Here is a 14,148-nt window from a genome sequence, read left to right as displayed (position 1 = left end):
ACTGCAGTTTTTCAGGCGTGCATGCAGGTCAATTCTCCTAGTTACATTATATTAGTCCCAGTGAGTTTTCTAGTGTTGTGGTTATACACCATTTGCATATAGCTTTACTTTGAGATACTCTCAAATACCTGCTACCTTATGTTTGCAACACTTGTTAGCATGTCTGCCTTTGTGAAGATCACATTAATCTGAGCACAGTCAGCTGTGCCAGAAAAGTTAATAAAGCAGATCAATCCACACCAGCTATCTTTAGCCACACTGCTACAGGCTAAGACATATGACAGTAAGTTAACCACAAGTACAATGCAGTACAGAAAACTAGCTGCCAACAAAGATGGTAGCTCTGTACAGCATCAAGTCACATGACAGCACAGTATTTCCAAGTTCTATACATTTCAAGTTTAACTACTTGTTTGTGTCTCCCTCTTTACTCCATCATCCATTTCCAGAATATCTTTGTAGCCTTTTTCGACACTCATGAATCTTCTTCAATTTCTCATTCATCACAACTCCATCAGTAATAAACATCACAAGTAATCCCACATCTTCACCACTGAATCTGCAGTTGCACTTTTTTCTTATGAATAACCCCAGTCCCAAATGCTATCTAAATAATTCAGTTACCTTCACTGATAAAGTTTTCCCATGATCCCCAGGAGCCGGCATCCAACAGCTGTCACCACAGCGATGTTTTGGGACATTGAGGTGTTTCACTCTCCTACTGTCCACTCCACACAAAGGTTCAAATCCCAGTTTCATGTTTCGATTCATTGTATCTTTGGAGAGAGTATACAGGTGTCAAATAAAATGGAAAGTCTGTGCTCCTTGAAAACTGAATGTAAAGAAACAGAGGACAATCCTACAAACAAAGAGCCAGAGCTCGTCCCTTTGTAGGTCCTGAAGAACCAGCGTCTCATCTCTGCCCATCTACTGGCCACCATTTCTGTGTGTGTGTGTGCATGTGTGTGTCAAAGCTCTTATTGTTGCTTCACAGGGGAGACAAAGACACGCACCCACATATTCATGGAGACTTGAACACACACACTCACACACTCACACACACACATACATACACACACACACACACACACACACACACACACACACACACACATACACACACACAGAGGAAGTGAATATATAATAACACTCACACACCTTGCTCCCTAAGGAATGCCCATTCAGGGAAAATCTGAAAGATGTGTGGGGGTATTTGAGGTTATTCAAACTAAAATGAAAGCTAAAGAGGATGCACAGTAAAGGTTTGGAAAATGGAGATTAGAGAGGAAATTGATACAGAATGAAAGAATAAAGAAGAGAGAAGACATGGAAAGGACACAGAAGAACAAGAGAGGGAAAGAAAGCACGCAGCCTCTGTATCAGCCACGTCACTGTGCTGCAGGAGCTGCAGATTCAGCAGTCCAGCTGTGTTAGTGTGTGACGCCGCATCGAAGCTGCAGTGTTGGTGCATGTGTGGTGAAGATATTAGGTCACTACTAGGACAGTGTGGGATTACTGTTCTGTGTGTGTGTGTGTGTGGGGGGGGGGGGTCTGTCTGTGTGTGTGACGTAGCCCTCATCTGGTAGCATTCTAACATGTTAATCCCTGACAGATTAGCTACTGTTTCACTCCTGTTGGCACGTAGCCGTCCTCCACAGATTTCCTTCCTTCCTTTCTCTAATCCTTTCTAATTTGTATCCTTCCTTCAGTTTTCCTTTTGATGCTTTGGTTTTGATTTCAATTCTTTATTGTTTCCTTTATTCCTTGCACTCTGCTGCTTCCCTCCTGCCAGCCTTCATTTTCAACACATCATCTAATCTGCCATGAATGGATTACCATAAGAACACTGACCATTGCACTGCTCACTCCCTCTCCAGTATTGCCAGATCAGTAGTTCGAGATTATAATGCAACTTGTAAACACAAACACTAGTTATATATTTTTTTGCCAACAAAAAAACATCGAACATTAACATAAAAAACATCTAACCATCACATTCACAGACATACATGACACCTGTAAATCAGGACGTTAGACTGAACCTTTATCAACACACTCCATCTTCAGCTAACTTTTAACAGCAAATATCTAAAACTTTGAGATCTCTCAGTGGATGTCCCAATGTTTCTGCCTGTACTGTTATTTCAGTGTGCACCATGCAGGCCGATAGATAAAGACACATGCAGGTGGGCAAGAATCCAGCCAGTCAGATAAAGCACACGGCCAGAATGACCAAAATGGCACAGACAGACGGACAAACAGACAGACAGACAGACAGAGGGCAGAGAGACAGACAGATTGGCGATCACAAGGACATAGAGTCTGTCCAAAATGACTGAACAGAGCATCAGTTGTTTTTATTGCTGGGAAATGTGGTCAGCAGCATTCCTCTCCTCCTCCTGCCTTTCATCAATACTGAAGTACTGCTGACTAACACACACACACACACACACACACACACACACACACACACTCTCTCATTTATACATATACCATATTTTCTAAATAGATTGATATTAAACAATTAGATATGTAAAAATAATTTATTGAATTATTGTCATCTGGTCCAAAGAAGTGAAAAACCATTTAACCCAATCACTGATAAAAACTGGTGCGAGACGGTTCAGTTCTTCACATCAGGAGTGCAGTGTGATCACATTTTGACTGATCTCGTCTTACTTGCAAAGTACTCAGCTCTTATATCTGAGGGTGTACCCAGTGCATGGCCAGCATGTGACTGTGCAGCTGTGGGTGTGATGCTTATCCCACGACCAACTTGTTAATGGCTGGAAAGTGAAAGGCTTTGTTTTGAAACCTTCAAGTACCAAATAAAATTTGGAAAGTGTGTTGTGTATCACTACTACACAGTCAACAACTGAGGAAGGGCTTTCTGATGGACAAATAAGAAACATTTTCTCTAAGGAAAGAAACAGATTTAATGCAATTTTGTAAAAAAAAAAAAAAATATATATATATATATATATATATATATATATATATATATATAATTAATGAATTCATTAATTTGTTACTTTAATCTGGTCCTTCAAACATTAATAGGGACAATGATTAAATCTCTGCCAGCGGCACTGTGGATGCACCACAAAGCCCATAAAGTTTTGTTTGCGGGTGGGAAGCCTGACAGGGATCAAGAACCTCCGGATCACGATCCTTGCTGTCAGGTCAAGATGTGACGAGTGACTGATGTTCTCCCACTCGACATTCAAGACATTACCAGTGACAAGAACAGCACTGCATAGGGTATCAGACATTCCATATTGCAAAATAAAAATTACAGGAAGTGAAACAAAAACTGTATATATATATATATATATATATATATATAAAATTTTGTATGTGAAGTTACATCTTCTTTTTCAGTATGGCCCCAGCTGTGATGAGTGCAGCACCCTTCCCACTGCCCTCGTCTGATGGGAGGAAGGTCACGTTACACTGAGGAGCCAAAACTCTAGCAGTCTCTTGGAGGACTCCAGAGAAACTAGAAACAACAGAAAAAGAAGAGTCTGTAGTTTTTGGAAAGTAATTCAAGGAAACTAAACAGAGTAAAAGTAGCTCGTGAATCCAGTAGCCAACAGCAACATTTTGAATTGAACTGAATCATGTCCACAACAAATAATAATAAAAACAACTCACTGTGGATGTAGTTTGTAAAGTGCCCCATCCACCCCTACAGTGATGTTGAGATGGTCCAGTCCTCGGTTCTCTCTGATCTTATCGACCACAGCCGCCATTCCTGCCCCACACAGCTGAGCTGCGCGACGTGACACTGCTCCACATACCTATTTAACAATGAAAGCCGTTATCATTATTGCAGCAGCCAACAGCCTGTTGGTGCCACAGTTTGCTGAGCCTGACAATTTCAAATCACTTCACAAAACAGTGGGGAAAAAAAATCTTTCTTAATCCCAAACTGAGGTTACAACAGAGAACATGATTTTTCAAGCATTGCAGTGGGTCATACCTTTAACTCTTAACCTCTCCCTGGAATTTGGGACAAATCTGAGACAAGGAACATGCCATAAGGTTGCAGAATTGTGCTATTTTACATCTGCAACAATAACTTTTATTAGTTGTTAACAAGGTTCTTAGGGTTTGGCACAATCACCTAAATGCTCCTTGTCATTTACTAACAGGTCTTTTCAGATCTGATATTTTGACATGTCATAACATGAATATCGTTAATTAAACATTTAATTTACGTGTGATTGTTTTAATGAATCTCTTGTCACACCCTCCACCTCTGCCCAGTCTGCAGTCTCTCCTTTCCCTCTGTCTACCTGTGTGTCTGTGTGAGGGTGTTTAAGTGGAGATGGGTGTGCTGAGGTTTGAGCAGAGGCCACCAGCTGCATCCCATTCTGCAATCAAGACATCTGCAAATACCCAGCTTTGCCACTACCACCCTGCCACCCTCAGCTCAGCTCAGCCCCGGCTTCCCCCCTGCTCTGTTTACCAGCCACCAGACTGGTCTCTTTCCAGTCGTTCCCTCTGCACAGTCCATCCCCCAGCTCAAGCTTCATCCCCTCATCCCACAATAAATATTCTGCTATTCAGTTCTAGTCTTTCTGTCTCCCTGTATTTGCACTTGGGTTCTTCATCCTTGCTGTAACATTTCTAGTGTATATGTTGGCTCACAGCAATACTACTCTAACCTTCGACTTACGATTATTCAAATTATCTGCTATAAAGAAAAGCCTACTGGTCCAGTATATAGTGTATATAATCAGCCTGAATTGATCTAGAGTTTAGACTTGATGTAGTCTGATTGTGTGTGGGTGATAGTGGTAAAATTAATAAAATATCAAAGATAATTACTTTAAATGTCTAGGTTTGTGGACTTTACTTCAAAAACACACTGGTCTTACAAAAGTCTATACACTGACACAACAAATGTCAGAAAATGACTGATATCTGTTAGTGTTTGGGCTCCAACCCTTACTCATCATTTTCTATCCTCTACCTCTTTTACAATGATGCTGTCATCACAGGTGCTTTCGAGCCCCAGCCCCTGGAGAATAGATCTGACCTGCAGGAGAGCCAGGCGGTCACTAGAGGGAGAAAACAGTCACACACATTACAGCAAAATACAAGTTTACAGTACACTGTACAGTACAGTCACACAGGTGTGTGTGTGTGTGTGTTAGTTTCCCCTACCTCTCTATTTGTGACAGGTATTTCGTTTCAAATATTCCACGTGTTTTTAAAGGTTCAGTGACGTGTCCTCTGAACAGCAAACCCCCTCTGGTCAAATCCAGTAATACCTGACGGACAACTTCACCTAAATACATCCCACTGGTCAGCTTTTCAAACCTAAACACACAAAAAAATCCAGTAAGACTGCGTGACTGCGTGACTGCGTGACCACGTGACGATGTTACAGGTTAGAAGTATATAAAAGTATGTGAGTGATATGTAGCCAAAACACATGATGTATGCGTGTGTGTATATATATATATATAAATAATGACACACACACAAAATATGAAGATAAATCATGCTGTGCTGTATAAACATAAAATTTAATATGTGTGTTTGATGGCCAAGCAGGGAGCATTTAGAGCACGCATGCACACGCAACCACACACACACACACACACACTTTCTGACCTTTGTTTTCCGTTGTTAAACGAGTTTTGGTCCACCTCAACATCATAAGGTGTGATGATATCATCCAGAGAGCCATCATCACCCAGACCTCCCCATTCTGTGTTGATACACATCTTTTGTATCTTGGCATCCCCCAGGTTTTTCTCTCCTTCTGTCCCATCATGCTGCTGAATGCAGATACCAGTAGTGAGGGGGTTAAATATTGGAAAAATTTGTTTAACATCACCGCAGCTCAATGACAAACAAACACTGTGATGTGTTTATAAGAATTCTACCTTATCCCTCTCTCCTTCAGGCGTCCCCTCTTCTCTTTCCATTTGTCCTTTCTTTTGTTCAGTCTTCTCAATGTTCCTCACTTCCTCCATGTAACAAACATTACTGCCAGTTCCTGTGAAATAGAATCATATGGTTGATTTCTAACATTACATTTGGAAATGCAGCAGGAATCCAAAATATGTATACTTGTCAAACTCACTGGGTTGTGTTTAGAGACAAAATCCAGTACACTTAGCAACAAGCTTGTGGTGAACAGTCAGACCCAAAAGATTATTGTTAAATGCATTATTGTCACAGTAATTTTATGGACACTAATTGGTGAATAGCTTTTCTGATCCAATCCCAAAATTCACCATCATAAATACAACACTCATCTTAACTTCTACCTTTAACTTAACCCTAAACACAGTTTAAGTCTTAATCTGAAAGTAAAGTGTCAATCAGTAAGAAAAGTGAGGACCCACCAAAATGTCTTGACTTTGTTAACATATCCTCAATCTTAAGGTCACGTACCAGCAATCAGCCCAACCTCACACTGAGGGTCTTCATATGCGCAGCTCATCATGGTCCCAACTGTGTCATTGATTACAGCTGCTATGTCCAAGTCAAACTCCTGAACAGGCACAAACAAACGCAAGTATTTACATACATGTTATTTACTGGTGCTATTGCATAGCCAAATTACTGCAGGATACGTTATTATACACATGTGTTTTTAACTGCTTTTATTTTAAAGGTTAGTTTTTAAAGACAAGCATGTAGTACTTGATTCAACATCAAAGGAAGTGTATTGTAATGTACTGTATGTAAGAACATGGCAACAGATCCAACAAGAGTCTGGACTTGTATCATGGGGGATGTCTCATCATTTTACATTATTCTTTTTATGGTGAAAAACTGTTCTGTGCATCTTACAGGTTCATTGTCACTATTTTTACATGAACAAATAGGAAAGAGCATTATTCTTTCACCTCATCTGATAAAACCCCCGATCATAATTATGATACTCTATTTTGTTGTAGTCATACTCACATTGCGTCTCTTGATGGCCTCCCGCAGCAAGCTAACAACATCATGCCCTTCACAGTCTGTGGCCTTGAAGCCTTTGGTCCAGCTCACCAATGTCCCCTACAGAACATACAAAGTTACAAAAGTGATGTTTCTTTTGGTTGTCTGTTCACTTGTGTATTTTACTGTATATTTATCTTTTGAGAAGAAGCCTTTATAAAACTATTAATTTGATTACTGATTGTTATTCCAGTGTGAAAAAAAAAAAAAAGTTTTTTGTACTTAAAATAAGTGAACTCAAGTGGGAGACAAACCCTTTGATGTCCATGCTTACCGTGTCAATGGCCGTCTGCTCGCAGGGGAAAGAGAAGGTGAAGCCCGCAGGAAGACGAGCGTTTTTCAAACCCATGTAGTCCAGGAAATCACTAATACAGTCCACAATATGGTCAAACAACTAGAAACAGAGTGAGAGAAAGAGAGAAAACTTTTTAATGAAAATCTGTCGGCTGTGTACTTGATTTTCACTATGTTTTTTAGGAGAATTAATTTGATCTTGCACTTCTAGTAAATAAAACTAATAGACTTTTCATCAGTAATCCGCTAAACCAAATCCCATTTTCATTGTCTGTCTGCCTGCCACTGCTCGTCTTTCTGCACATATTATTTAAACATGCTGACAGTATATCTGTGTGTCTTACGTCTTCTCCAGTTCCCTGCATTATCTCCTGAGGTATGGTGTAGAGCTTATGGTAGAGTCGAGTGTTATTTTGAAGACCTTTTTTGAACTTCACTAGCAAAGCTCTGAAGTTGGTTCCTCCCAGATCCAGACCAAGGTATTTTCCATGCTCTTGAAAAAAACGCAGAGAGTAAGTGTGCTGATTATCTGATTCAGTGAGATTCAGTTAAATGTTTTCATCTTCGTGTGGGCAATTAAAAAAAACAACATGCCACTCGTTTCAAGCAAGAACTTACCTCTCTTGTTGAAGCTGAAAGAGAGAGAGTGTGTGTGTGTGTGTGTGTGTGTGTGTGTGTGTGTGTGTGTGTGTGTGTGTGTGTGGGTGTGTGCGTGTGTGTCTGACCTGTGCCATCAGGTGTATGGTACACAAAGGAAGGCAGCATCTTGATAGCAGAGGGGCCTTTTGTCTTTAGTCCTGCCTCCAGCCCCGTCCTCATCCTGGCCTTCACCAACTGGAGCTGCTCATGGCTCAGTCTGAAGGGAGACAGTGTCTCATCCACCTGGATCACAAGTGAGAGAAACTGTATGTCAGACACCGTTTAATAATCAAGATGAGATGTTTGAAGGCACACACACACACACACCACACACACACACACACACACACACACACACACACACACACACACACACACACACACATACACACAGCAGCCTATCCGAACCTTTCGCCTCTGTGATGCCAGTCGTTGAGCGACTGCTGTTACCAAGGCAGCTCCTTTGCTGCTGCCACTGTCTGACAAGACGAATCTGACATGGCACTCAGGAAGCAGCCGGCGCACCACTTTGTGGAGGCGTTTAGGATACCTGAAATAGAAGGAGTCTAATGTTTAACGTTTGTGACCTCTATTGGTAATCTGTGGCAGCTGCAACAACATCACTACTATTGTAATTAACTAGCAAAGAAGTCTGGCACACAAGTTCATTAAACAAATTAGAATCTATAATCATATTTTTATTTAGATCCTTTTAAATGTATTTTATCATGTCATAACAATGTGACCAGTCAAAATGATAATTGAAGGTATTTACAATGAGATGAGTATTTACAATGAACTTGTAGTGGTAAAGTAGTTGTAGTTTAAAATTTGAATCTCATTGTTAATTTTGTAATAGGCCTTTCACACAGCAAACATTTTAACTTGTCACAGTAAGAAAAGCACAGGTGTAAATAATGACATTGTCCCAGTAAGCCATGACAGTGTGACAGCAAACCAGCAGGACTTTGAAACTGGGGCAACAGAATTCAGCCTTCATTCATTTTAATATTCATACCTGTGCTTTTCCCTGTGTGACAGGTCAAAACGTCCTCCAGGAAACAGACCTATTGATGTGCACCACTCGCATATGAGTGTGATTTTCCATAATAACCTACTGTGGGTGGGTCTTGTACACTGTTCCATCCACACCTACAGTGATCCTTAATGCCCTCAAATTCCGATTTTGCTTTATACGAGTCAAGATGGCAGCCAGTCCCGCAGAAACTAGATTTGAGGACCTGAAGGACACAATGGTGGTGACATGCTGGACAGCGATGCAGTCATCAGGTGAAGGGTTCAAGTCAAGGCCCGTGAGAATGTCTTTGGTGTTCTTCAGACCATTTTTGTACCTGAGAAAGATCAACATTTATGATATCTGACTTTCCAGTCAGAAGCAGTGTGACACATAAAGACAAAGATAACTTACTCCTCCATGGATGCCACATCTGCAGTGGTTATTTTTCCTTTGGTCCTCAGGGCATGGGACACAAATCCATCAAACAGCAGTCCTTGTTTAGCCATCTTTAACACAACCAGCCTCACTAACTCACCCAGATACATCCCACTGACCATCTTCTCAAAGCTGCAATGAAGAAGTGTGGGAAGAGATAAAAGACAACACTTTAAGGTTGATATTGTGTCATTCGGGCTGTGCCATTACATACCATATCACCAAAAAAACACAAAGCTGCTTTCCTTACATTTGTTTCCCAGGGTTGTTGGAGGCTGCATCGACATCCTTGTCAAACTCAGTGATGTAATCGTTCAGAGCCCCGTCATCTCCAAAGCCTCCCCACTCAGTGTTCACGCACATCCTGCCTTCGTCTCCCTCCACCAGGTCAACGTGACGTAGCTCCTCCATGTAGCACGCATTGGTGCCTGTGCCTAAACACAAAGTCATACAGGAAATCCACTGAATGAATTATGATAATTAAAATAAATAAATAAATTGTACTGGCGATGTTAATTTTCTATCTTTAATCCTCTCTCAAGTAAACGTCTACCATAACCATTACTTTTCATTTTACCCTTAAAATGAAGTCTTAGTCCTGTACTAACCTTAATTTAACCATACACTAATTCTTACCTTGAGACCAATACCATATCCTATCCTTAAATTAGCAACTATTAACCCAGTTTGTGAATATTCAGTATAGCACAGTGAACAAGACCATGCGCAAAAAAAACACACACTAACTCACGCACACATGCAATAACACAGTGAACCACCAGAGAGAGCAGCAACTTAACTAAAGGTCCACAACAACTTTCCAGTTTTGATTAGAAAGGCGTTAATGGGATTGTGAAACGATTAATGATGCCTGTGTTTGATTATTTCATCATAGTATGCCAAATAAGTTTACTCTAAAAGTAAATTTTTACTTTTTTAACACTTAGGAAGGTGGTAGGTCAATTTTTATTGAGTCTGCAGATTGTTGTGGTGGATTGTATTGTATTATAGGGTCAGGTGTTCTTTTTTTTCTCCACTACCCAAACAGTACATTATACAGACAGCAGGAAAAAAAATGGAAGATTCAACAGACACACAATGAAGATGAAATATTGCAAAGAATGTTTGTCACAAAGACAAAGCCACACTGGTAATAACTGTTATAGCTACAGAGCAGCATCCCTGAAGTTGGAGGTTGATTTACAGCACCAGTTGTCCGCTGCCTTATACAGCTACAGGCAGTTGTGCAAGAAGTATTCAGATCCTTCAAGTAAAAGTACCAATACAGCAATGTAAAATAACCAGTAACTATAGCTGTCAAACAAATGTAGTGCAGTAAAAAGTAGACTAGGTGTGTAGAAGTATAAAGTAGTAGAAAATGGAAAAGCTCAAGTTCAGCACTAGAGTAAATATACATAATTACTTTTTCTCACTACAGCAAATAGTATGATTCAAATGATTGTACTTACCAATGATGAGTCCTACTTCACAGTAATTGTCATCAAACCCACAGGTCATCATGGTGGCTACAGTGTCATTAACCATAGCCAACACCTCTATATTCATTCCCTGCAGAGTGATGCACCAAGTTAGAATTAAAGTCAAGTTTTTGTAACGTTCTTACAGGGCTAATGTGGTCACTCATGGGTGCATATGTGCATCTGTCCATTCTGATATGACCATAATGTATCACCCTTAGCAAAACAACAAGTAAAAAATCTTGTACACAGTCTACCTCTGATTACAGTCTCTTATTGGTGGCATCTGTTTTGATAATGTCAGCTATGAATGGTATCACAGTTACAGCAGAATGTTTCGGCTAAATGTGTAAAATAAGATCCTCCTCAACAGTCGTGTCTCAGTTCCTCAGTTGAAGGTCTCATGAATGAAAAATAGTCCATACCCCAGTTCTGTCAATAGCTTCTCTGAGGGCCTGGACCACATCCTTTCCCTGGAAGCCTCGAACCTGGTAGTTCTTACTCCAGTTTAACAATTTTCCCTGCAGAGAGGTGAGAAGAGGTCAGGAAGTCTTTTGGAATGTAAATCTAAAAAGACAGCCATGTCAACATAGAGAGTAGGATATACTGCAGGTAGAGGTCATGAAAACCAAAAGAGTGTCATTACCTGATCCAGGGTGGACTGTTCACAGGGGAAAGAGAAAGTGAAGGCCAGAGGATGTTTCTTCTCCAAGCTGATGTTCTTCTCATGAAGGAAGTCCTTTAAAGACTCTGACACATGGTCAAATAACTACACACGGAGAGTCAGACAGGGAGAGAAAAGAGGGAAAGAAAGTAAAGAAGGTGGAAAATTTAAAAAAAGCCTCTTCTCTGTTAATGAACCATCCTCAAATGCCCATATGTCTCCTAAACTCTTGAATTCCACCTTCCCTTCCTGCTCTGCATTTTCACTGTTGGTTCCTGTCTCTCTCGTTCACCTTCTTACCTCTGCTCCTCTCCCCGCAAGTAGCTCCCCAGGTATCGGGTAAGTCTTCTCCTCCATCTCCACTCCTCCCCTCCTAATCCCCATTCCCTCTCTCACTTTAACTTGGAGTACTTTAAACTTGGAGCCTCCAAGATCCAACGCCAGAAACTGTCCTTTCTCTGCAGGAGTGAAGGAGAGAGACAAAAATATAACATCTGATTTGTTTATGTATGGATTATATGTTTCTTCAGAGTTCATTGATCTATGCAACAGCCCGAAAGAGTGTGAAAATCCCTAATCTGAATAATGTGAGTAACCTGATCCAACAGGAGTGGAGCGGACATGTGTTGGCAGCATCTTCACTGTTGCAGTGACATTGCTTTCTGCTGAAAGCCCCTTCTTCATCTCAGCCTGGAAACGAGCCGAGATGTCCTTTAGCTGGTCGTCATGGAGACGCATTGCATACAGAAACCTGTCCACCTAAAAAAAAATTATAGGACAGACAGCGCAAACAGAGACAAAGAGAAAATGTAAATTCATTATTGTCCCATACAGAAATGTAATATATGACATATATGTCCCTATAATAGTAATGTTGCCATTATGCCACCTATCTGTGATATATTATAATCACATATATACATCCTCTGGATATATGAAGATATAACTTTATAACATGTATGTACATATATTAAGAAATATATATCTATATGATGAGATTTTTACATAGAACACATATGCTCGCAACATATGTGTAGAGTCCAAATGTCTGAGGCCGCGTTAACGTATATTTTATTTATTTATGCAAATTTATTAGAACAACATACATATAAAACAATGTTTATATATGTTTTATGTGTATTCATTTCTCATTAATTTCAAACATGTCAATGTTATAATTCAGGGAATGTGGTCTCAGACATTTGGACTCTACTGTATATACTATAAACATATATTAACAGGCTTTGGGATCGATATATATTTAGGTAACATATGTCTACAATATAAGCATACGTATATAAATGTATATTTTTGTATAGGCTAGACATACATGTCAATATATGAAACTGTGCCAATTTAATCTAAAAGGTTTCATATATAATTTGTACATATATTTACATATAAAATAAAACGTATATTTCATATATAGAAATTCAATATATGTACATATATTATATTTGCATATGGGTGAATCTGATCTTTGATCATGTTTGTGTGTGTGAGAAGGAGCTTTTCAAGACAAACATCACTTCTTTTGCTCTCTGAATAATAAACAAATAGGAGCAGCAGGACAAAAGATGTTTGGGATGGGTCAGACTCACTTAATCTTGTTTATTTGACCTTCAAAGAGTTCTTCAAGGTTTGCATATGTTTAAAATGCCATGAAATCTGTAGCAGCATGTGCTAAACTCAGAGCCAGTTCAATACTAACAACAGTAACTTAATCCAGGGAGTGTCACTTGAATGTGGGACTATAAAAAAATCCTTCCCACACTCAGTCCCACTCTGTATACTCAGCCAAACTATCACTGAGACAACATGTTCACAGGACAAGGTCCCTCTGGCTGTGCACTGTGTCTGTGTGAGTGTGTGCTGCATTGCTAATGGGAGTGTCTATACTTCGTCCTGGTGAGAGTGTGTGTTGATCTCATTTGCACTATGAGAGGATTAGTGACACTGCCAGGAAAAGATGTTAATCATTTCTTGGGAAAAGATAAATGGTGACACAGTAACTATTGATTAAAGCACGTTGATCCTCTTATTACAGTATTACTATTACTGCCTTATCTTTTAGATTTTGTACAGTAAGGTACAGTAGCCTATTTGTGTGCACATGCAAAACTTAAATAATATAATAGGAATAAATCCTTCCATAACCAACGGTGAATGATGAAACACCAAATTAGAGCACCCTAAGTGACGAAATAATGATGTTGAATAAATCTTAAATATTTTTATAGTGCCTTTCAAGGTACCCGAAGCTACTAATTTGATAATGTAAGTCATTATTTCCATTTAAAAATGTTTTACAGTTTTAAACTTGTGTGCAACACAAGGTCAACACAATGAGTAACTCTTACCTTCTTTGTGGGGTCCTCCTGGAGTTTGGAGAAGAAGAAGGAAACAAGATGAACAGCCAACATCTTGATGTATTACACATACGACCATGTAAACTCCTTCGAGATCTGGTTTGTTTCTTTGAGTTTGCGCGTCAGTGCACGATGCAAGTGCATACACTTAAATGAAATTATGAAAAATGTGTTCAGTGTGTGCGCATATAAAGATGCAGAAAGCCTCTTTTTTTCCCCCTCCTGTCTGATGGTCTTTTGTTCTCACTGACCGAGTCCACTGAGCAGAGACCAACCTCTGCA

The 14,148-nt window shown here is 39.8% G+C and overlaps 1 protein-coding gene across 2 annotated transcripts; it reads right to left on the bottom strand.

Annotated features, from left to right (window-relative positions):
• Positions 1 to 2,524: 2,524 nt before the first annotated feature.
• Positions 2,525 to 14,141, bottom strand: LOC111645929 (hexokinase HKDC1-like). 2 transcript variants are annotated; one of them, XM_023395274.2, is made up of 21 exons: positions 13,858 to 14,141; positions 12,094 to 12,256; positions 11,798 to 11,955; positions 11,480 to 11,602; positions 11,259 to 11,354; positions 10,825 to 10,924; positions 9,606 to 9,789; positions 9,332 to 9,487; positions 9,021 to 9,254; positions 8,311 to 8,452; positions 7,989 to 8,145; positions 7,608 to 7,756; positions 7,244 to 7,363; positions 6,934 to 7,029; positions 6,415 to 6,514; positions 5,901 to 6,013; positions 5,626 to 5,792; positions 5,173 to 5,328; positions 4,979 to 5,066; positions 3,655 to 3,800; positions 2,525 to 3,499 (listed from the first exon to the last, which is right to left on the bottom strand). In XM_023395274.2, exons 1-21 carry the CDS (start codon positions 13,918 to 13,920, stop codon positions 3,364 to 3,366), a joined length of 2,847 nt encoding a protein of 948 aa, XP_023251042.1. In that variant the 5' UTR covers positions 13,921 to 14,141; the 3' UTR covers positions 2,525 to 3,363. The 2 variants fall into 2 exon arrangements, with proteins under 2 accessions (XP_023251042.1, XP_023251043.1); XM_023395275.2 differs by having other exon boundaries at positions 5,626 to 5,789.
• Between the last annotated feature and the right edge of the window lie 7 nt (positions 14,142 to 14,148).

This window comes from Seriola lalandi, unplaced genomic scaffold (assembly GCF_002814215.2).
Source record: "Seriola lalandi dorsalis isolate HSWRI2012SDOR001 ecotype SW California unplaced genomic scaffold, Sedor1 jcf7180002054959, whole genome shotgun sequence".
Classification (NCBI taxonomy): Eukaryota; Metazoa; Chordata; class Actinopteri; order Carangiformes; family Carangidae; genus Seriola; species Seriola lalandi.
Note: the sequence above shows the minus strand (reverse complement) of the source record. Positions and strands in the feature narration are given on the sequence as shown.

Excerpts from the sequence above, each read along its gene's own strand:
- LOC111645929 (XM_023395274.2), bottom strand. The coding sequence starts at position 13,920 with ATGTTGGCTGTTCATCTTGTTTCCTTCTTCTTCTCCAAACTCCAGGAG. Across the intron at positions 5,793-5,900 it reads CTGAAGGAGAGAGGGATAAG|CAGCATGATGGGACAGAAGG; the intron begins GTAGAATTCTTA and ends ATCTGCATTCAG. Across the intron at positions 3,500-3,654 it reads CTTTACAAACTACATCCACA|TTTCTCTGGAGTCCTCCAAG; the intron begins GTGAGTTGTTTT and ends TGTTGTTTCTAG.